Source organism: Cupressus sempervirens, chromosome 1 (assembly GCF_028749045.1).
Source record: "Cupressus sempervirens isolate cs-2001-9-10 chromosome 1, ASM2874904v1, whole genome shotgun sequence".
In the NCBI taxonomy this organism is placed as follows: domain Eukaryota; kingdom Viridiplantae; phylum Streptophyta; class Pinopsida; order Cupressales; family Cupressaceae; genus Cupressus; species Cupressus sempervirens.
In genome coordinates, this window is record NC_143118.1 from 563,630,347 (window position 1) to 563,656,457 (window position 26,111).

Here is a 26,111-nt window from a genome sequence, read left to right on the forward strand (position 1 = left end):
GCATACAGATCTTACATTGGACATGTGCAGATTTAGAAAGCAGTATAGACTTATTTGAGAAGTGAGAGATAAATGAAGATTAAATAAGGAGTGAAAGGGGCAGATTCTATTAAATAGATGTATTTTTTCACACCCAAATGGTGTGACCCTTTCATAAGGTCATTAACAAATGCAAGGATGTGACTCCCTACACTCAAAGGAGTTATTAAAGAGGACAAGGTTCCATTTGAAGAAGACATCAAAAGGGGAGACCAATTAGGAGAATTATAAATTATTTTCAAAGGCAACAATGATAAGTTGTGACTCGGATCTTATGAAAGGTGGTGACCCTTTTCACCAGTAAATTATAAGGGAGATCATTCCAAGCAAACATCAATACATCATCACTTATAAATGCATCACACAATCAACTGATCTATGAATCAGAAAAGGTTACGTCAAACAATCTACCAATAAGAAAAGATCAATTCAAAAAAGTGAATAAACAAGCAATCAAATCATTATCAATCAATTCACATTTTGGAATTAGATCAATCATCAAATGTCTATCAAATCAGTCAATTCATCATCCAAACATCAATCATTTAAGCATCACCCTATCAAACCCACATTCATTCACTCAATTATCAAAAGGAGATGACAAGACACAAGAAAATAAGAGCAGATTATAAATATAAGACCTTCGGCTTGGGTATGAATATTACTTGATATACTACATTGAAAATCCATTTATGACTGTCTTTATTGAATTATATATGCTGTTCAAAATTATGATATTATATGATTATTCATATATAGATACATAGACAAACATGTATACAGATAATCTACATAATTCTGATGGAAGGGCGGACTGTCACACCCTCACTATGAAGGAGTATATCCTTGGGAAAAATCAGAGACCATTATTGACAGGGATTAGAATATAACAAACAGATATGAGATTAACAGCAGTCAGAACATAACAATGCAGTGATTGTGACTTAAGAATGCACTGAGTATTTAGCCAAGGATGTGTGATCCATCAACAAGTGCGATTGCAAAAAATTAGTTATGAGAACAAGAGACCAGCAATAGAATACAATGAAGAGATCCAGCCCCTCATGAAAGGACAACCACTCCAAAGATCATATCTCTCGAGGAAAACTAGACGATATAAAGTCAGGGTGGGAAGAAGTACAAGGGCATAGAAGAGGAGAACATATGCATTTGATCAAGCAAGAGATTTGCAATCTCTCTGCCACCCCATTATGGAGGGAAGAATGTGCATATAAAGGACACAAGTAACACAAGGTTTCATTCAAGTAGAGCAACTCCAAGTGGGTTTGGGAGGCCAATGGAAGTTGCCATTCCATGAATCTGTGCTTGATGGATAAGCTCAAGGCGATTTGTATGATTTCTCAAGGGACTCCCTAATGTGGATGGGTTGTTGGGAAAATCCTTAAGGGAATGCCATGCGTACATTAATGTATTTAAATATTATAATGATGATTAGAATTTTATTTATATCATGGCGGTTTATACGTTTATTCATCTTGCATGACAATAATTAACCTGCTTGCAGGCTCTAAATCAAGATACAAAGTTGGCATTTTACATTCCTAAATATTCTCCATAATCCATACCTTATTTGGAAATCCTAGGACCAATTAAAGTCCAGTCCCAACGGTGGACAATACAGTATCTGTGTTTGAGATATACATGAGTGCAAAAGATTCCTTTAACAGCATCTACATTTAATAATAAAATTACAAGGATATTGAGGATAACTTGAATAAGGACAAATATCTGAATGAAATTCCCTTGTAGCTTGAACATAGGTTAGGATAATATGGATACATAATGATAATACTAATACACCAGTTTTCTGGATACCAAAGAATATGTTCATACTAGCATATATTCTAACATCCATATGAGGCCAAATTAATGGCAATCATCAAGTTCTTATTCCATAGCCCTTTCGAGGCCACAAAATGCAAGAAGGGGAAAAGCAGACCTGGGAGTTGCCGCCAAGAACTGGGTTCATCCACAGATATTTGCTGTAAGGCACCAGAGGCACTTGAAAATCCCCGCACATAAGAACCAAGGTTTAGGCCCTGCGTCATCATTTCAGGGCCGATGAGAAAACAATACTTGAAACACCCACAATTTCCTTCAATCCCTTATTTTGATAAAAGAAATGAGAACTAAATTTAAAACAGAAAAAGCAATCTTCTATGATACCATAAGCACTTACTTCAAACAAATAACAACCAAAAGAGAGATAATTGTAACATTTATGGTCAAAACAAAAAATGTAAATGAAATAGATTGTTAAATATATAGGTCCTGAAGTTAAGGGCCCCAACATTCATTGCAACAACTAGAGTCTGCCAAAAGTGGATTGATTTACAAATAGGTCGCATATGGAACTCTTTTAAACTGGCCTATGGAGCCTTCTAGGTAGTATCACTAGAATATAATATTTATTCTAAACATTCCCATGTATAAATTCAAAGAAATCAATGACCTTACCAAAATAATCAGATTCATCCAGAAAAACCTATTGAAACTGAGAAGTAAAAACAGAGATCACTAGACTATAGTATTTATTCTGAACATTCCCATTATAAATTCAAAGAAAACCATGACCTTACCAAAATAATCATATTCATCCAGAAAAACCTATTGAAACTAAGAAGTAAACAAAAGAGATCTTAGGCTTCAGAACCACTAATATGAAATATGGACCAGATTATCAATAAGGTCCCATAGACATTATCATAAAGGCTGAATTAAGGATATCAATTAGCAATAAATTTTATTTAGTCATCAAACAAGACACATCAAGAAAGACATACAGAGCAGAAAGTTCATTTATTATAATAAATTTTGGAAATCTCAGTATAAAGGAAAAACAAAAAAAACATATTTATGCCAAAAAGAACTTAAACCGTCTATCAAGCATGGCAATCAACTCACAAGATTACAATTAACAATTTCAGAAGAGACCTGAGATGGTTTAAAGCATGAAAATTGTATTGTGTACTCTATTACATCATACAAATCAGAGCTCCCTACCACATAGATTACTCTTTCCAGGCACAAGGTAAACTAGGCCTTACTGATGTCACTGTTATAGAAGTTCAGAATCAAAAGATATAAAATGTAATACAAATCAAGACTCAAAACATAATTTAAGATAAATGGCAATAATAGTAATTTATTAGGCAGAAGAAAAATCTGGTGTGATGGAGGGTGATTAGGAGCAATGAAAAGCGCGGGCAGGGTCTAGTGAACACGACAGCACCAGCAGCTTAGCCACTGCTGCTTTGGCTTTGCATGCTGGTCTACAGTGTGGTTTGAGCTTTCTTCTCCCTTGCAAATCAAAATTTTAGTGTTCTTACTCTATCATGTGCTAGGTTTGTCAACATTTTTATTTTCTGCCTTGTTTCTTCTATTGTTGACATTTTTTGCCAGGAGCTCTTGATAGATGTTGCTGTGATTGAAGGGATTTTAGTTGGTCTTTTTTTCCGAAAAGAAGCACATGTTCAAGAAACGGCTACCATGCCATGTAAGGATCTCCCAGATTGCTGTTAAATCTGTTAATGTTTCGACCAGAAATAAAGATAATCAGCAATAAACAAAAGAAGAACAAAAAAGGCACATAAAGACACCACAAGTTTTCCTGGGAAAACCCTCCAACTTGAGGGGTAAAACCCAGCCACGCTAGTAAAATATCTCTTTTAGTAAGATGATAAATGTCCAAGTACAATACTCTCAATTGAATCTCATATTTATCACACAACGAAATCATCCATATATTAAATTGAGAGACTCTTCATATCATAACCAAAAGTCTCTTCATTTTCCAAATGTGAGTCTCTTCATATTTCCAAATGCATGTGTCTTTGCATGTCGCATGTCTCTTCATATAATAAAATGTCTAACATTTAGGATGAGACACCTAGCACACCTTGAATGCCACATCATGCTCACTTGGTTATAAGAAAGATACAAATTAATATGATAGATACATCATCATAAATTTCTTCTCTAGCAATATCAAAGATAAAGATCTTTATTGCAGTTATAATCTTCAACCCTTGCTCTTAGCAAGAGAGAGATCTTTATCATGGCGGGCACACATTGTTGCAACCAAAAACATCAATAATAATTTCTCATCTTAGATTTTGTCAATAAAATATTGTTATCTCGATATCACCATAGCTACTTCTAGATAGATAAGATAAGATAAATTTATTAATGTCCAACAAGAGACCACAAGGGTCTAAGGGACTAGAGACCATACAACAAGGCAACAACCACCAACGGGAGCACCAAACGGTGTCCACAGAAAGAACAAGCAAGAAAGCAAAAGAACAAAACAAGAAAAGACTAAATACTCCTCACAAACAAGAAATCAAGCGAAGTTGGCCCTTGTGAGATCTCAAGGAATTGTTGGAAAAAGGGTGATGCTACTAAGTGTGGCCCCTGCAAGGCCATACAAACTTGGTGTGGTCCAAAGAAGGGCCAAGTGGTCGCTTCTTCCCCTTGGCATAAGGCAGAGGCGTGAAGATGGAGGTGATGAGTTGGTCTAAAGCCTGTCTTGACAAGAATAGAAGCACCAAAGTATGGTCTCTAAGCTGCAAGGCCTCCTGGAGATGGAGGGTAAGACACCTCTAATTAGTGTCCTAGAAAAATGACGAAAGGAACCTACACTCTCTAAACAAGCAGTAGAACCTCCCCCTGATCTCATAGTAGATGAGGCAAGAAAAAAAAAAATGGGTCTCTACTTCCGCATCTCCCAGGGGGCAAAGACGGCGAATTTCGGCCTCTATATGAATCTAATGGTCAGTTTGTATACATAGTCTTTGAGAGTCCACTCTAAAAGATCCCAAGGAGATGTGGAGGGCATGGCTCCAACGGCAAGTAAGGCATCAAGGCAACACGATAACCCTGTCTTGAATATCCATGCGGTGCTCAACATAAAAAAAAAGCCATCCTCAGATAGAGCCTCCCCAAGTGGTTACTCCATGTCGTGATAATAAAGTGCCCGTAGATGTCAAGCCTAACGTGCTCATTTAGCTCCTACTAAGAGGGAGCGAGATGCGTGAGGACATCCAGAGAGAATTGAAGGGAGGAAGGCGGTCCATCGCAATCCCAACCAAACCAAGAAGAGTGGAAGCCTAGGCGAACCAACAGCGAGCTTTGCCAACAAAATTGGAGCCCACCAGCACCTCGGAAGAGCAATAGGCAAGGTAAGAATATTTGTGATGACCACCAGTAGAATCTGTGAAGCCCTAAAGTTGATGGAGAAACCAAATCAAAGATAGCCCCAAGACTAAATGGGTGAGCCCTAAACTTTGCCAAGATGATATTGTGGGGATGAGACAGATGATATCCGATAATGCATCGAAGGAGGGTCTAGACTTCTCGAACGAAGCCCAATCAGGCTCTAGGAGAGAAGGCCCACAAACAATAGATCCATAGAGAACAGTCAGCTTAACCGAGGAGTCCAAGAGGGACATCTTGGTCGTGGTATCCTAGAAGTGATGTATGAAGCATTATCTCTCAAGCGTAGCCAAGGAATCGAGCCCCTTGATGACCCAAGGCTACATGGCAGGTCTCAGATTAAAGCGAACGGGTGAACCATAAAAGCTTAAGATTAAAGTCATAGAGTCACACACATGAAGCCCACCATGCCTACTTATAACCGGTGGAAAGAGAGCTTTCACTTCAAACTTCTCCACGAGAAGAATGCATTTTCACTATGCCTACTAGCAGAGGGTGGATCCACCATACCTACTCGTGAAGGGTGGAACGAGGGATTTCACCTCATTTCTCCCAGAGAAGAATACATTTCCACCATGCCTACTCGTAGAGGGTGGATCCACCATACCTACTCGTAGAGAGTGGAAAAAGGGATTTCACCTCAAACTTCTTCTTCATAGAGAAAAATTCATTAACAACATGTATAAGAATGGCTCAAATTCTCTCTCAAAAGGAACTCCCTCTCAACAATAGCAGCATTCTCACTACTTTGATTACCACAATGAGGGAGTTGATTCCAAGTTGACCAATCAGAAAGCTTTAGTAGTCACACTGCCACACAAACTTGCCAAGAATGAGACATTTTGCCTCTGTCACGAAAGCTCTCTAAATCTGATAGCTGAATAGTCTCCTTATGAATATCATTTCTTCCTTTCAAAGAAACTAATCATAACAACCTATATATGATCCTCCTCTTTAATAAAAATATGTATCACCAATTCAGTTCCATGACTACAAGCAATGTTCCGATGTTCATTTTTGCAATCTGCATGGCTTCGCATGTAATCTCTCATCATCCCATTGCCAAATTTCAGAGTTTTTTCAAAGGCGACAGAAATGGAGGCAAATATTGCTTTCGGCTTTGAGAATCAGACATAGACTTACAGGAGTAAGATCACTGCTCAGCGCCTTAAGAACATATTTGTGTTTGATGATCCAGATTTCTTGGAGGGAGTCCAGCAAATGTTTGGGTCGGAGTACTTAGATGCATATTGGAAGCGGCAATCAAACCTGGACGTAGCGTCTCTGTTTTTGGCGCTGGCACTAATGGTGGGTGAAATAAAGGAGGAGGTTCACAGTGTAGTCGCAGCTTGTGTGGATATGTTGTGGCTTTTGGGATTGGAAGATATAATTGAACAAGTTGTCTTGGGCATGGGCGTAGAGATGGGAGAGAAGCCTTGGAGATTGATTGGTGATGGGGAATTGTTTGTTCAACCACTGGTACTGTGGTCCTCTACAAATCCACAAGGAGTGCATCTCCCAAAGGCAAAGCGGGGTTGGAGAAAGACTACGGATTTTCTGCTTGGGAAAATTTGGGTGTCGGCTGAGAGCAAGCGAGGTTTCATGAAGGCTACACCAAGAAAGAGCACGCTCGCTCCAAGGCAACCACTACGCCATCAATTCATGAAGAAGAATTAGTAGGAGGGGGGAGCTTCCTCGACAAAAGGTCTCTAGGTGGATGCCTCACTGCTTGAAGAGGAGGGGGATAGTTGTAGTAAGCGTTGTCGAGTTAGGCACAGGATTTCTGTGTTGGACTATTGCTCTATGCCAACATTCACATGCAAGGAAGCAGCACGCTGGTTTAAGAAGTAGCTACACGATGATGGTGGAGTCAACGGCATTAGCATGCAGGCATCTTTTTGTTTTGTTTGTCTCTGGTGTTTTGTATTTGGTTTGGGCAGTCCATACTTTTGGCAGGGTGTTAGTACTCTGCAGTTTTTTGTAATGTAAAATGTATGGCCTTAGGACAGGTAGATATACGATATTAAGCTATATGGCCATACCTCAAATATTGTAACCCCTCTCTTTAATATCAATATAATACCAAGGTTGCATGGGTACGTGGGTATGGGAACGGGAACGGGTACGGGAGCGGGTACTGGTACGCATATTTTTCAAAATAGGGGATGGGGGTACGTGTGTAAGCCTAATTTTTTCTATATAATTAATATTTTATAGAAAATATAAAAATCAAAATATCTGTGATGAGTCATGACATTGAGCATTCAAAACAAGAAATTTGAAAATATAAGCCATAAGTCAAATATATATATATGCTATTGCTGAATGTTTAAAGTATTTTTCATAATTGGGGACGGAGGTACTTGGGTATGTCAAACTTACTTAAAAATTACACTTTTATATTTATAAAAAATCTGATTTTATGAGTCATGACAATGGTTTTTCAAAACAAGAACAGTGATAAAGTTTGCAAATGTAATGTACTGTTTTCAGTTTCAGATTTGCTATATGTTTGAAATAATAATACATGATAAATGCTTAGATGCATAACAAAGAAGGCAGACTTTAAACATGAACAAGAAGATCCTAAACCATATGACAATGACATATTGCAAATGATAAACTTTTAACTTGAACAATGATAAAGTTTATTGTTAATGAGTATCAAAGTTTCAAACTGATTTGGTATTGAATTAAGTTTGATAAACAACAAGCTAATACAAAAACAAAAAACCAAAAAAAAAAATCAGAATCTTAATCAAGGTCCTTAGCTATGATGCTCTCCACTGAGTACCCGGTACGTGGGATACGTGTACCCGGTACTTGGGTACGTGGGTACGAGTATCAGGGGTGTGGGTACGAGTACCCATGCAACCTTGTATAATACCAATAATGTTACCTATCTAACAAAAAAAAAATTCATGATCAACATACAAAAGTGTAGAATACTTCTCTCTTTGTAGTCTAATCTTCCTTGAGAAGGATCTCAATATATACTCAAATATGTATTAAAAACCACAAGCAGATAACTCCTGAATGCACAAGATACACACAAACTCTAGTAGCTAAAGACCCCTGTAATAGCCGTGCAAGAAGCTGATAACACACAAGCACCATTGCAGCTCTTCATATTAGACAATCAAGCACATAGCTGTCGATAGACAAGAGGTCAGGCAGCTCTCAAATAAACTTGTGAACAATTGAACCAAGAAGCTAGACGGAAAGCTCTCAATGTAAATATCATTAAGAAGGCAGACACCCAGCTCTCCAAACGCATGAAGAATGCACACCTTCAGCAGCTAATTAATTTCCAATAAAGAATGAATATTGCACCATCCAAGGCAGACACCCAGCTCTTCAAATGCATGAAGAATGCACACCTTCAGCAGCTAATTAATTACCAATAAAGAATGAATATTTCACTGTCCATATTCATTGCCCCTTTTTAATCACACACACATAGCTAAAGAAGCCAGTTTATACGATAATCACAGATACAAAGTATTGAAATGATGCTAAGAAGCCTCCATTATAATATGGCGGTTATAAGCCTAATGACCATAAAATATGAGTAGTATATTAATAGCCAAAGGAATTCAACAAGAAAGAAATAAACTCAGAGCATCTCTGTCACTCCATAATTAAAGACAAGGAATAGGAGACACCGTATATTTCTGAGATGCTTGATAGGAACGAAGATCTTCAGAATGACAACTAAAGACAATTGCAAAATTATGAAAAACTAATAATTATCAAAGAATATCCTCAAAAAGTTGTTGCATACAGATATCTATAAAACACCAAAAGATCTCAGTACCCATCAAACACTAACACTGATTCTAAAGCTTCTGCAAGAACCAGCTCAATAACTTTCCAATATCCTTGTCTCTGTTATGTGTATATTATCAAAAATGGCTATTCAAAACATACGTGAACCATTAAGAGAAGACCAAGGATCAGAAAACAACATATTTTATCAAAATTGATGACGCTTCACAACACATTCACTGAACAGCAACCGAGATAATCAATTCTTACTAGGATGTCCATATAGCAAATACATTATGAACCAAAACAAAAATAACATAAAGAACCTTAAACAGTGTTAAAAGAAGTAAAAAATGGCACATGAACAACTATAAGAAAACTCTTGAAAACAATCCAGGAGATTCTCGAAAAATCCAAAATGGACTAAGTTACATGAAACTTTGACAATTCAAAGAAAATCACCCATAAATTGAAATATGTAAAAGAAGAACAAATGGAAAAATAAAGAAGCTCGACTTAAGACCCCCGATGGCTCTTGGTCAATCCGGAAGCGCTAGAAGATAGGCCAGTTCTTGAATCTGCAATGAAAAGACAGTAATGAAAAGAAGTGAAGACGATCATCACCGAGCAGTGGAGAACAATGCAAATACGCGCCCCCAGTCAAGCATCAAAAAACAAATGAAAACAATTGCACATAGGATGGCAACATACACCAGACTCAGCATAATCCGCTGAACAAGCCCAATAAATGCATGTATAAAGTTCATACACCGAACTGACAAACTAATGCACACAATTCATACACAGAACATAAAAAGCTGGCAGCAATACTTCTATACACAAACAAATAACTTCTGAAGATTTTTCAAGGCAAACGATACATAGAATCTTTAATATAATGAATAAGCTCTTACACGGTAGCCAGCTGAGCAACAAGAGGAAGATAAATGTTTGTTCCAAACAAATTATCGAAGAAGCAAATAATAAACATCGATTAATTTTCTTGTAGTTAATGAGTACATGTGACTTATCACATAGATGCCAAAACATCACAAAAAGAATGCATGGCAAGACAGAGATAGCAGAACATCAATGAATAGATATACTCTTTCCACAAGCGAACAATTTTAAGAAAGGATATTGCACAGATATATGAACTAGAAAACAAAATAAACTTCCTTATTGTTGTTATCCAACCCTATCTCAAATACTATGATCAACAATAAACAAAAGAAGAACAAAAAAGGCACATAAAGACACCACAATTTACCCTAGGAAAACCCTTAACTTGAGGAGAAAAACCCAACCACGCAAGTAAAATATCTCTTTTATCAAGATAATAAATGTCCAAGTACAATGCTTTCAACTAAAAGCCATACTAATCACACAAACAATCGTCTATATATTGAATTGAGAGACACTTCATATCATATCCGAAAGTCTTTTCATTTTCCAAATGCAAATCTCTTCATATTTCCAAAAGCATGTTACATGTCTCTTCATATAAAAAACTATCAGATATTTAAGATGAGACACCTAGCACACCTTGAATGCCACATCGTGCTCACTTGGTTACAAGAAAGATACAAATGAATGACAGAAATATCATCATAAATCTCTTCTCTAGCAATATCAGAGATAAAGATTTTTATTGCAATTATAAGTTTCAAAAAATTCCTATCATTAATCCCATGAGGAGACATTGGTCACGTTCCAAAAATCTCCCAACTCAGTATTACCTGAGGGGATTCGAGCCTACAAACCCAGTCTAAAAATACTTAAAGTGAGTGGGCCATTTTCCCAAAAGGAGCTCGTGTTCATGAAACTGCTACCACCCCTAATTAAGGATCTCACAAGCGAGCATTAAACAATGTCAAGAAACCTAAGGGGAGACACTGGACATGTTCCAACAATGATGTACAGTAGGTGTCCACAAGGCCCAAATATTTTGTCCTTAAGGCTGTGCTTAATCAAGATGAGAGGATGAACATGTGAATGTTGTTAGTGTCTTTTGCATGCAACCAATGAGTTCAAATCTGGATAATTAATGAAAGCTAGAACAAAGTTGAATGATTGCTTAAAGAAGCACAAAGATCGTTCTATTCTAGTTATCAATCCAACGTTTGTGCCTATTGAGGGGGACTAATTTTACCATAAACATTGATGTGCGCAACTACAAAATATGAGTGAATCTGGATCATTAATGGAAGCTAGACCAAAGTCAAATAAATGTTTCAAGAAGTACAAAGATCATCCTATTATAGTTATCATTCCAAGTTTTTAGCTACTAAGGGGAACAAATTTTACCATAAACATTGATGTGCATCTACAAAATATGAGTGAATCCACCAAATCCGCATACAGGGGGGAATCTTTCACCTCCGAAACTATTTTTTTCTAAAGGACTTTTATCCTGAAGAAGCTGAGATGAATCAAGTTCAAACTCCAAAACCAATAGACTTTCAATGAGAAAGAATAGAATAAACTGCCTAATACAAATGAGCTCACAAATCCCCTTTGATAAGCTTTTTCAAGAACCTTCTAAAAACTCAATTCTAAAATCACTTTATTAATCAAATAAGCCTTGTATCTTTAAAAAGTGATTTAATTCATTTTTAAAACATTTTGGCACTTAAAGTCACTATTCAGCATCTCACCACTCAAAGCTCCCCACACTGGTTCCAACAAGGTATGCTTGTTCAAATATTTTAATTAAAATAGTAACCTTACTAAAATTAATTAAATATAGCTCAATGTTACATCCAAGTTGCAAACATGGTCAAAATGTATCGAAATTGAAAACTAACTATGCAAGTGTGATATCAATGATTAATGAATGAAGAAGAAGAAAATAATTTTTACATCCACGAGTCTAAACATAACATATGGGACAGCCTGCCGAGTTCAGTAGATCAGTTCTTTTTCTATTTAAATTGATAATGAGTGCTCTAACTTCTCAATGTGCTCCACGATGAATAAGTTATGCCAAGAGCTAGCTATTAAAATATTCATAAATTTGTCCCCGATGTCCTTGTAAGCAACACATTCAACAATTAAATGTTGTTTAGTTTCCACATTCCCAGAATTGCAAAAAGAAAATAATTATGAGAATCTTAGTTGACAGAATGACTTAATATAAACAAATGCTCCCTCCAAGAATCTTGGAGAAGAATCATATGAGCCCTCTAGAACATCTAAGCTTACTAGTAACATCAAATAACCACTCTAATCAAGTTACCACACATCTAGAAGGTCAGCATCAACCACAATGCAAGAAAACCTAAAAATGGATATAATACATAAGGGCAAACTTTAAGTGAGGTAAACTTGGTCAAAGGAGCAACCAAAGTCATAATTAACCTAAATTTTTTACTATTAAAGGAGAGCATAGGCTCAAGGCAATCCACATTTAGACAAACAATCTATTAGAGGGGTTTCTATTAGCATTCTCAATAAAAATTATTCGATAGTGCCTTGGTTATTCTATGATTATTTAGCAAGAGAGGTGGAAGAATTCTTTTAAGGTTAGCCAATATTGAAATTAGGAAGGTCTAGTCCAATTGATTCTCAAGTCAAGGCTTGGAGTCAAGCATAGGCTTCCCATGGAATGTGATAACTTTATTTGAAAAAAGGAGTTGTGCACTCACATTGATTATAAAAAGTCGCTTTATCTATTAGATGAAACTCATATCAAATATGGAATTCTAGCTCGCAATGTTCTCTTATTCATTGTGGTGGCTATTATTGAGCCACCATTAATTATTAATGTCAAATTGCTCTTTGATAATTATTGGGTTGAGGGGACGGTTAATGCCCTTTAATTTAGTCGTTCTTCATCTTCCTTGTTGAGTCATGGGCATAGCAGATGCATCTCAAACAAGCTTGAATTTCTTCATAGTAGAATCGGCCTCTTTTAGGGCTCTTTCTTCTCTCAACATGTTGTATGTTGCTTCTTCAGTGCCACTTTTGTTTTCAGTAGTCATTGTCAAAGTCCAAGCAATCAAAAGAAAGACTCCTACACATTTGTTTTCCAATGCCATAGTAAAAAATAGCAAGACATGCTTAAGCTTGGGCAGATCAAGAATGATGTAGTTCCAGATAATTCTTCAAGTGGACTACAAATTTGTGCAAACCACTCTTCAGCAATTTACAAGTCTTTGCATCCATTAAATTGCACAAAAGATCATCAAGATGATTATAAAATGGCATTTGTCACCCATCCATAAGCTTTCGTGAATATTTCTTTTATAAAAAGTAATGTATCTATATTGTACACAAGGTCGAAAATAGTGGCATATGAGAGTTGCATTAAATTTGTAATAGGTAATGCATTGTTGTAATGTGTGTGCTAGGCTTCTATTCTTTGTATAATATTTCTACATAAAATTATATAGATACTCAGTTATTGGGTTCCTACCCACAAGCTCCAAACCAAGTTTGAGCAAGCACATGATATGGGTATGTTTGTGCATACTTGTTGGGTATTGTGGTTAAATGATACTACTTATTCGAATATTTCTGTACTAACTATTACATCCCCTATTTCGCTTAATTTTAAAATATTTTATATAGCAATTGAGACTTCCTACGAAATTGAGTTGGTTAGTTAAATTAGTTATTCGTTATGGTTTGTTGTGAAATTAAAATGTTGGTTATACATTATGATTCAAGAGAATTAAAAATATTGGTTATTGTTATAATCTTTTAGCACAAATGATTATTTGATTTTTGATTAAATGATTTGGAAATGTGTTATTACCATGATAAATTTCTTTTTGCAAGAACTCGACGAAGGGGGAAGCATTGCCAAAGAGGGAATCGGGTATGGGGGCACCATTCTGCCATTGAACCAACAGGTATGAGTCCTAACCACCATGACCAAGGAAAAGAACTAGGCAAGCAAGGGTATACCGAGTGACCACCATGAGCTAACTGGGTCAACACACTTAATAAGATAATACAATGAATGAACTAAAAACAATTGCTACCTTTATGATTTAGGTCAATCTCAGAGATTCCTAGTTATGTCAAACATGTTCTAGTATAATGATACCATGGTACTTACACATACTTGTACATGTACATACATATATACATATATATGCATATATTCAAATGTGAGTAAATGAATGTATATGTTTACTTAAAATATGATGTATACACAAAATATGTATATTTAGAATACTATGTATACATATGTATATGTGTATATACATGTAGAAATATATGTAGATACAAATGGTATCATTATACTAAAGCATTAGAGGCAAATTATTATATTCATCATATGTCAATGTTTAAATATTATCTACATCGGCCCTTTGATATTATTTTCCATTGGCCTTGTAATTTATCCATCCGACATTTATTTGTGGCTCTTTAGTTTCAAATCAAGAACATAATTGGTGGCTGCCTCCTTGCTAGACTTCTTTCTTATAACCCATCGGGAAAGATTATACTCTAACTAAGCATGCCTAAGGCAAAGGAAGTCATTCATTCATACCTACAATAGCCCTTAATACTAGCGATGGCAATCATACCTACAAACTATAGCAAGCAGCCATACTTTTCCAACTCTCCATTATTCTTTGCCTATGGTTTATTTTTTTTCCTTTGAAACTCAAAGCATTCTCATACCTCATCTATAAGTGGCTATCACAGCCATAAAGGAGATCAGATAAATACAAGTCGTGCCAGGCCAAGTCCCAGCTATACCAGCATTCGAGGGTGACATACCCATCATTACAGTCAAGTCGTGCAACCTTCTGCTCTTCCTTTGTTTCATTGTTTATGAATCGAAGCTCTCAGATTGAGCACATAGTATGTATATTCTTTTGAGTATTATGAGACCGTGTACGAATGAATTATTTATATGAGTTCAGTCATCCAGCATGAATATTTATGTACATGTAATCGGTTTGAAATATACAAAAATATTTTTCATGATTTCTTTTCAAAACTTAAACAAATGAGAAAGAAAACCAAATCTGTGTATCCTTATACTGGCGTATCATCCATATACCTCTGAGATAAGAAGAGGCACCATCACTAGAAAGTTAATGATATTGTTTATGAAATGCCATGAACTTTTTCATAATATTTGTTAAAGGTCAAGGATGGGCATGGAAAACTTGTCTGTAATAGACAGAATCTAATCAAGAATCATGGACTGCCACATCAGGATTCATCAAGGATGACCAACAAGGTTGAGATGAAGGGTGTAAGTTGGTAACAAATGATTAAGGGAAATAACTTACAAGACAAAATGTGGAAAACCAATACAAACTAATCAGTAAATGAATATAACCAAGTGTATTAAACTGAGTCAACTCATGGTGGTCAATAGGTATAGGTGTTGTTTGTCAAGTCAAGTGGTGGGGGTGATCACGTACGAAGTGCCCATGCAAATCCTTGGCCAAGGTAGGTTGGTGGCAAAGCTTGTTGCTATTATCACTAGAGGTCAAGGTAGCTTATAGTTGGATAAATGGGTTGATGGAAAGGACTCCATAGCTTAGTCGATTGTATAACTAACACTCTAACACCACGATGCTCAAGTGGCAAGACCAGTGGTGTCCCATGCCTAATCCTACGCAAGGAGGGCCTTTCTCAATTGAGATTGTGTGGGGATACTTAGGGTTTGCAATTGGGAAGTTAAGCCTCTGACAATGCTTCTCCTTGTTAAACATATATACGGATCTTTATAGAGGAAATCAAAGATCTTTATATATATATATATATATATATATATATATATATATATATATATATATATATATATATATATAGTCGATTGTATAACTAACACTCTAACACCACGATGCTCAAGTGGCAAGACCAGTGGTGTCCCATGCCTAATCCTACGCAAGGAGGGCCTTTCTCAATTGAGATTGTGTGGGGATACTTAGGGTTTGCAATTGGGAAGTTAAGCCTCTGACAATGCTTCTCCTTGTTAAACATATATACGGATCTTTATAGAGGAAATCAAAGATCTTTATATATATATATATATATATATATATATATATATATATATATATATATATATATATATCAGTTTGATATTTGTAAGATTGTCAAATATATTGTTCAGATTTAGAATATATATTATGACTGGAAATTGACCAAGTTACCCAAGAACTTAAATCGTATTTAATCTTATATGTTTGAGACTACTGGTAGTCGATAATGCCCTGGTTATTAATTATTTCCTACAGCAGTCATCGACGATGGATATATACTTATGATGAGATTCAATGTCCACGAAGGGACATGACTCCTGTGGCATATGTCACAAGGAGTCATGGCCTCCGTGGCTTGACTCTTCACAACTCATAATCACCGAATGGTGACTTTACAAAATACATTCGATAACCAATATCATTTCAATGTAAGTAACAAATATCATTTCAATATTAAATCAAGTTTACCATATATGTATCTTAAGGAGATATATATATATATATATATATATATATATATATATAACTTCACAAGTGCATATAAATATTAACATCAAAACAATACATTCTAAACCTATCAATCCGAAGGAGACTAAAATCTTAACACTCTCTTAGACAAATAGAGGATTGAGAGTGCAACCTTGAGAGTGCACAAAAACAATTAAGGATAACAAGATCTTTTGTCTTACCTCAATTTTAACACAACAGTTATCACAACCTCTAACTAGTTCAAATCTAGATCCAGTTATAACACTAGTATCAAGATACACAAGGACTTCACCTAAATGTAGTCAACCTCAATACATCTATCATCAAGTGTTCAAATCAAATTATGACACATGATAACAGGTCAAGTTATTAATAAGATCATCACCTTATAATAGCGACCAAATCTGCATAACAAATCGTCATTTCTTATGCCACAAAACATCCACAATATTGCAATATTGATTTTATTAAATATTCATCAATAATTTACATAATACGAGATTTTAATCTCAGGTTATAATTTTATCATACCAAGTTTGTTCCTCAAGTACTCAATTTTCAACTTTACAAAAGGCTTAGTGAAAATGTCTTCATTTTGCTCTTCGGTGCTAATGTAGATCAATTTTATAACATCTTTGTCCACCATGTCCCTTACATAATGGTTAGGAATTTCTATGTGTTTGGACCTGTTATGGAAAACTAGGTTAACTGATAGTTTAATGCAGCTTTGATTGTCAAAGTAGATTATAGTGGGTTTTAGTGGCTTTCCAAATAATCCAAATAAAAATTTCCTTAGCCATACTGCTTCACATGCTCCCATAGAGGCAACCATATATCCAGCGTTAGTGGAGCTCTGAGCAACTGCTGACTATTTTCTATTGAACCAAGCTATCATAGTTGATCCAACACTAAAATAGCATCTTGTAGTACTCTTACAATCAATAGAACTGCCTGCCTAGTTTGAATCAGAATACCCTCAAAGTTGTAACTCTGTATTTGTATACTTTAGTCCAAGTCCGATCGTTCCTCATAGATATCTTAAAATATGATTGGCAGCCATTAAGTGAATTTTTTTGGGTTCACACATGAAATGACTTAACACATTTGTAGCATAACAAATATTACGTCGTGTGTTTACCAAGTACATAAGAAATCCAACAATTTGACGGCAATGAGTAGGGTCTACATGTTCTGAATCTGTTGCTTTGCTTTTAAGCTTATGAAGGTTAGTGTCCATTGAAATTGAAAGAGGCTTGCAATCCATCATTCCAAATCTGATCAATATATTAGTAGTATATTTTCCTTGGTTTAGGAAAATATATTTCTCTTTCTACCTCACTTCTAAACCTAAAAAATAATGTAGAAGTCCAAGATCCTTCATGTCAAATTTAGCTACGAGATCATGTTTGCATCTGGCTATAAGATGGTCTGCACCTGTTATCAGTAAGTCATCAACATAAAGAACAAAAATTAATATATCATCATTTACATATTTTGAAGTATATGTTAGGATCAGCTTCATTATTAGAGTATCCTAACTTGGAGAGATAGCTATCTATCCTCTTATACCAAGCCCTGGGAGCTTGCTTAAAGCCATAGAGAGCTTTCTTTAGTTTGCATACAAAACTCTTCCTATCATGTGTGGTGAAACCTCCAGGTTGTTATATATATACTTCTTCAATGATGCCATTTAGGAAAGTTGTTTTTAAATCCATTTGATGTATTTTCCATCCTTTGGATGTAGCAATGGCAATTATCATTCTTACTAAGGTGCAGCGTGCAACTGAAGCAATTGTTCCTTCATAGTCAAATCTGGCCTTTTGAGAGAAACTTCTTGCAACAAATCTGGCCTTGTGTTTTTCAATGTTTTCGTCAAGTGCATACTTGATTTTAAACAACCATTTTGAAGATACAATTGATTTGTCTTTAGGTCGGGGTACGATATCCCAGACATCATTTTTAGAATGGATTGATATTTTTCTACCATTGCATCTTTCCATGTTTGACATTTTAAAGCCTCCTCAACATTTGTTGGCTCAGTTTTTGTAAGTTTTGTTATTAAGGCTACATAACATTTTTGATTTCTTGTTTTCTTATTTTCTCTAGAAAGCTCATCTGGTTCTACATTGTTCTCTTCAGTCATTTTCCTAGCCCATAGTGGTCTTTTCTTGTGATTTAAAACTTCATCATTCTCAGCATTAGGTACAGAAGGGTCTCGTTCTTCTAAAGGACTATCCCTCAGAGTTCTAGCTGAATTATCTTCTATAGTGTTCTCCCTCTGATTCTCGGTATTATAATCATATAATCATCTTCTATGATGTACTCCCTTTGATTCTCAATTTCCTCATCTCCCTTGTTTAAGGATGTTTTGAAAGCGATGTCTTTGTCAAATTGAACATCCCTACTGGTTTCAAGAGACTTTTGTCCTAGAATATATACTCTGTATCCCTTAGATGTTTCAATGTAACCAACCAATATGTCTTTCTTTCCGAAAGGTTCTAATTTGGACCTTTTCTCTTTGGGAATGTGAATGTAGACTGGACAACAAAAAATTCTTCAATGACTAAGGTCTGGTTTGTTCCCTATGAAAGCTTCTTCTGAAGTTGCATTTTATAATGTTACATGAGGGCTTCTGTTTTGTATGTATACAGCTGCATTTGCTACTTCGTCCCAAAAAGATAGAGCGGTATTTTGATCATGAATCATGACTTTTACTGCTTCTATAATAGTTCTATTTTTTTCTTTTTGCACCCCCATTTTGTTGAGGATTATAAGGTATTGTAGTATCCCTCTTAATCCCAACAGAAATACAAAATTCTTTGAAGATATCAGAAGTGTATTCACCTTCATTGTCTGATCTTAAAGTAATTATTTTCTTTCCAGTATGATTTTCCACTAGAGCTTTAAATTCTTTGAACTTTCGTAAAACTTTATTAGATTCTTTAAGTTTTAGGAAGTATATCCATGTTTTTCTAGAGTAATCATCAATGAAGGTCACATGGTACAACAACCCCCCTAGAGAAGGTGTTGACATGGGTCCACATAAATCAGTTGAATCCAACTCGGATTGAGAAATCCATGTAGCATCTTCAACTGGTCTATTCTTCCATTTCACCAAATACTCATAGTAATTTTTTTTTTTGTGCTTTTACCAACTCTCTAATCCAATATTTGTTCAACCTCTTCAATCTGCTTCTTAGGATAATCATATCCGATACAACTTCATCATCTGACTTGTGATATTTATGCAAAACAACAATATTGAATATAGGAGATATATCTGTGTCATTAAGTAACTCAACTTCATAAGCATTTCCACTGTCAAACTTGCTCAAGATCTTACAAGGTCCAAACTTCCTCATCTTCAACTTACTGTATGTTCCAATAGGAAATCTACCTCCTTCAAATGAACCATCACCTCATTACCAACTTCAAAATCATGATGTCTTCTAGACTTACCAATAATCTCCTTATACTTTTGATTACTTTGTTCCAACCTCAACTTCACTTCCTTATGCAAAGACGCCATAAAATCAGCAAATTCTTCTCTTGCAGCACTTCTCTTTTCTTTGCCAACAACATCCCTTAAATCTGATATTCCTCTAGGTTGCATTCCAGTAACAATCTCAAAAGATGTTTTCCCTGTACTCCTATTCAGAGAATTATTATATGAAAATTCAGCTTGTGCCAATACCAACTCCCGATTACTTAGTTTATCTCCAACTAAACATCTTGGCAAATTACCCAAGCTTCTATTTACAACCTCTGTCTGTCCATCTGTCTGTGGATGGAATGTAAAACTAAACTTCAACTCAGTATCCATCTTCTTCCACAAAGTCCTCCAAAAGTAACCAACAAACTTACTGTCTCTGTCAGAAATAATACTTTTTGGTACCGCATGCAATCTAACAACCTCTTTGAAGAAAATTTCAACAACATGCTCAACATCTTATGTCTACTTACATGGTATGAAATGATCCATCTTTAAAAAATCTATCCACAACAACAAATATGGAATCATACCCATTTACTGTCTTAGATAATCCAAGAACAAAATCCATACTAATGTCACTCCAAGGTTTCTCAGGAACAGAAATAGGTGTGTACAATCTAGTGTTTTGACTTACTTCTTTTGCAACTTGACAAACTCCACAACTCCTTACAAACTTCTGAAAATCCTTATACATGTGTGGGCAATAATACTTATCCTTCAGAAAACTCAATGTCTTATCAATTCCAAAATGTCCAGCCAATCCACCACAATGTTTTTCCTTAATCAAATTAACTCTCATAGAACTTCCTGGTATACACAATTGAATTCCTTTGAACAACATGCCTTCTTGAATGAAATACTCGTCATACTTACTCATGTGATCTAATAAATTTGGTGCTCTGCACTCTCTCCATGCCTCAAAAAATCAAGGCCAGTCTTATACAATACTTTCATCTCATCAAAACCAAGAACTTCAACCCTCATCTTGGTCAACAAAGAATGCCTTCTACTCAATGCATCAGCAACTCGGTTATTAATTCCACTTTTATGCTTAATCACAAATGTGAAACTCTGCAAGTACTCAACTCACTTCATATATCTTTGATTCAATTTATGTTGACTTCCCAAGTACTGTAAAGCTTTATGATCAGTATACAACACAAACTCCTTAGGAATCAAATAATGTCTCCACTTCTTCAAGGCTTGAACAATAGCATAAAACTCTTGATCATACATAGAATACTTGCTTTTAGCAACATTCAACTTCTCACTAAAGAAAGCAACAAGTTTACCTTCTTGACTCAACACAACTCCTATTGCACTGCCACTTGCTTCACTTGCTTCACATTCAACTTGAAATACCTTATTGAAATCAGGCAAAGCCAATACAGGGAACTCAGCAACCTTTTGTTTCAAAGTCTCTGAACTCTTATCAGCTCCATGTGTCCACTCGAAATCTTTTTTATGTCCCCTCATTGTCTCAATCATAGCATTACAAACAGGACTGAAATTTTTAATAAACTTTCTGTAAAACTAGCCAAACCATGAAATGATCTTACCTCACCCACATTCTCAGGTGTAAGCCATTTCAAAATTGCTTTAACCTTCTCAAGATCCATTCTCAACCCACTAGCTGAAATCACAAATCCCAAATACACAATCTCCTCTTGCATAAAGGAACACTTTTTCAAATTAATCATCAACCTTTCCTCTTTCAATTTCTGCAATACTTGTCTAACATGCTCAAGATGCTCTTCCTTAGTTTTTTTGAATATCAAAATATCATCCAATCAAACAATCACAAACTTACCCATAAATCTCTTGAGAACTTCATTCATCAACATCATCAAAGTACTAGGTGCATTAGTCAAACCAAAAGGCATTACCAACCATTCATACAAACCATCTTTTGTCTTGAAAGCGGCCTTCCATTCATCACCTTCTCTGATTCTAATCTGATGATAACCACTCTTTAAATCACTTTTAGTAAAATACTTTCCTCCACTCAAACAATCCCTTATGTCATCCATCCTCGGCATAGGAAACCTATATTTCACTATGATCTTGTTAATAGCTCTAGAATCAATACACATTCTTCATTCTCCTCTCCATTCTTCTTAGGTGCTAATACAGCAGGTGCACATGGACTCAAATTTTCTCTGATCAAACCTTTTTGCAACAACTCATGTACTTGTCTGTAAATTTCTTCATTCTTTGAAGGTGTCAATCTATAAGGTGTTTTATTTAGTAAACTAGCTCCAGAGATCATGTCCATAAAATGACTTATACTCCTTAATGGTGGTGAACCATCAGGATATCTTCTACAACAATATCTTTATATCCTACAACAATATCTTTATACTCATTCAACAAATTGGCAATTTGCTCTAGTACTCGATCAATACCACCAACTTGTTGTCACTCTATTTCCACTATCTGTTACTTGGTCACTACTGCCCGGTACTCGGTTACCACTATTTTCTGTCACTCTGTTTGACTAGCATAACTCGGTCTCCTCGGAATTATGGCAAAACAAACTTGATTCTTCTTTACTTCTTTTTCAAATTGTTTTCCATTAAATATGCAAATTCTCACAGTAGTACAATTAACCTCATCTGGACTTTCAATCAAAGGCAACAATATTTGCTTTCTCCCATTCACCCAAAGAGTATATTGATTCAATCTTCCATCATGTATAGCATATCTACCATACTGCCAAGGTCTACCCAACAAAATATGACAAAATCCATAGGCATAATATCACACAGAACTTCATCAAAATAATGTCCAATCTTGAACTTCACAATACATTGTTCACTTACCAATATCTTATGCTCATCTTTGATCCATGAAACATGATAAGGCTTAGGATGCTTCAACCTCTGCAACTGCAACTTTGTAACCAGCTCTTCTGATGCCAAATTTGTAGAACTTCCACTGTCAATGATCACCTTACAGCATTTTCTAGCCATCTTACATCTGGTCTTGAGAAGACTTTTCCTTAGAACAAGTTCCTCATCACTTACCTTATTACATAAGGTTATTCTCACCATCAGATTTTCTCCAACCTCAGGTCCACTCGGTGAACCCTTAATGTCTCCTTGAACCATAACATTTATGTTACCTTGTTCACTCTCAAAGGCTCTATGCCCTTCTTTGCCACATCTAAAACAATTACCACGAAAACCACCTCTAGAACAAAAATTACCTCTTCCTCAGTAAAAACTAGTACCTCCTCACTAAGAACTGCCACCTTTTCACTCGGTCTTGTCTTTGTCATCATTCTTCCATTCAAATTTACTCTTATCTTGCACAGTATTGTCAGATTTGCCACCTTCTCCATAAGATCTACCTTTGCCTCTCTGGTATCTTCCACCTCTACCTCTTTGTCTTTGTTCATGCTTCTTGGTCAAGATCTCCTCAGCTTTTAAGGCATATTTGTAATGTCCCCCAATTCTAGAATAAAGTTTAATAATAATTAATAATCTTGAGAAAACATATATATAATATAATAGAGAAATATAAATCATAATATAATCAATATTATCAATCATTCATAATATATTAATATGATATCTTATAAATGAATAAATGAAATTATACTATTGAAATATACTATAAATATATTAATTATTATATTTGATTAAATAATATAAATAACTCATATCATATAATTATATTTATTATGATTGAAATATAAGCATATATAAGATTTGTATAAATATTTCAATGTAATAACAAACCAATATAAATATAAATATATTGAATTAATATCAATAGTCGCGACTATTCTTGTTCACACATATATTAAGAGAGTGATAGTATTAAAAAAGGGGGGGAACCGGCAACGAAAGAAGGGAGGAGTAGCCACCATAGATGGAGGAGAGCAAAGTGGAGAACAACTTTAAAATCACATCCACATACTGTTATACAAACTGCCTTAACATAATCAAGGATAAGTCAAGATAGAGTCGCAATTAGTAGTCACTGTCTTCTATTACTCATATCAACCGCCAAAAGTAATACTATTATGGTCTCAACAATTGGCTCGCATCATGAGAAGTACTCAAACCTAGAATATCTTGGCAGAGCAAGGAACATGTACTATCTGTCACCAATATTCTACCATATAACATAAGTTTGTGACCACTTGTTATCGATTTGGAGAAAGTTATATGGGTATCAATTGATAAGAACATGCATAGCAGATAATATATTCTTGTATTGCACAAAAGGTGAAGGGAGGCTTGTTTAAAGAGTCACGTAGATCACAATGCCATCAAAGGCAAATATTGATCATGACCAAGACAGCAATTAGACCAAGGCAAGAAATCAGCGATAGCAATATCGTTCAAGACTAGATGCTAAATTATCATTAGTTATAGATAATTTTGATGGCATGATAAGTGGAAGATCTTCATTCAGAGGCAACTTTCCACCATGCCTCTTCGGCACATATATATACTAAGTCGATCAGCTATCCAAGGCATACATGGAAGAATTGATTTTATTAATATAGCTCCCCTTGTGGATCCACTCAGTGAATAGCATAGATAGTTGTTAGCACAACCTATCTCAATGCAAGTATTATGATTGCAAATCAAAGATAGCACTAGTTAAAGAGCATATGAGATTATTGACATCTCAAAGATGGCTCCTTTGCAGAGTATTTGCATACTTCATATCAGAACATCTAAGACGGCATACTTCTACCTAGTATTTATCCTGTAACTTCCAGCTCATACTAGATTGTATATCAGAGACGGCTCACAGGGGTTATCTACGTCAATTCATAATACTAAGTATGTGGGCATGAAGATGACATGTTGAACTGATGATCTAATTTGAGAAGACATTGTTAATAACCATGTCACTGTTATAATAGTATGATTCACAATTGATGTCTCTGCATATGTAAATGCATACGAATATCAACCTCAATCAGTCAATTTTTCTAAAGGCATTAATAGTTCAAAGATCTATAATCATCTCTTCTTCTTCATCTCAATATGCACAACAAACTATAAATACCATAACAAGTCCAAGATTTCCGTATAAGATGTTCAAAAGTTGTTTGGAAAAATCACAAAACAAAAAGATTTAAAATTTAAGTAAATATTCTTTAGGGATTACAATATTGATATGCTTCCTCCACACTTTCCAATTTCACAAAACTTATTTCATCTTGAATTCCATATCTCAATCCATTTAGGTACCTTGCAACTTTCTCAACATCATCATCCACATGTCCAGATCTGATGTCTAATCTATAGAATTCCTCAATATACTCCTTCACGGTCATGTCCCTTTGTCTCAAATTTTGCATTTTCCTCAACAAGCTAACTTTGTAATCAGCAGGAAGGAACTTTGTCTTTACCGTGTTCACCATTTTCAGCCAAGTCCCAATCTTCTCCTTTCCTCTCCTTTGTCTATCAGTTTGCAAATGCTCCCACCATAGTGAGGCATGACCTTTCAGCCTAGTAACTGCAATTTTCACCTTCCTGTTGTGAGGAGTGTTTTCAAACTCAAAGAACTTCTCCATATCAAAAATCCAATCCAACACAACACTGATGTCCAATTTTCCATCATAAGGAACAACTTCTACAGCAAGTTTTGAATGTGCCCTAAACAATACTCTCAACAATCTTTCCTCATCTTCTTCAAGTTCTGGATTAGGGCTTGGTGCCATAGCTTCATCATCACTCACATCATCAAGATGTGCTCGTCTCCTCTGAGCTATCTCCACAGCATCTAATCTGGCTGCAATTTGTCTCAATGTATCCAATATGGCATTGTCAACATTTCCTCTGTCTTGAACCATCTTTATAATCAAGTTCCTGCAAGATCATAACCCTCTGCAAGTTATAGGTCAAATCATCAGATCTGCTACCCTACAACCAAATCAACTTAGGATTCTACACGATCCAATCTTCACAAGAATGAACCTGGAGCTCTTATACCACCTGGTGCAAGGAGGTGGAGCACCTAGGGCCATAGGCACACCCAATTGTCCAACCACCTCGCTGAGTACACACAATGGAAGCAAAACAAAGAAAACAACACCAAGGAGAGAGAACAAATACTTTATTGATTCATAAAATGTTCAACACACATGCCCAATTGCA

General features: G+C 35.5%; 1 protein-coding gene across 1 annotated transcript in view; it reads right to left on the bottom strand.

Annotated features, from left to right (window-relative positions):
- The window catches only part of LOC149578676 (polyribonucleotide nucleotidyltransferase), a 273,752-nt gene that overhangs the window by 242,585 nt on the left and 5,056 nt on the right, over positions 1–26,111 (bottom strand). The window contains exon 3 of the mRNA XM_089831043.1: positions 2,000–2,099. Coding sequence (XP_089687169.1) covers positions 2,000–2,099 — 100 coding nt within the window. The remainder of the gene's footprint in view (positions 1–1,999; positions 2,100–26,111) is intronic.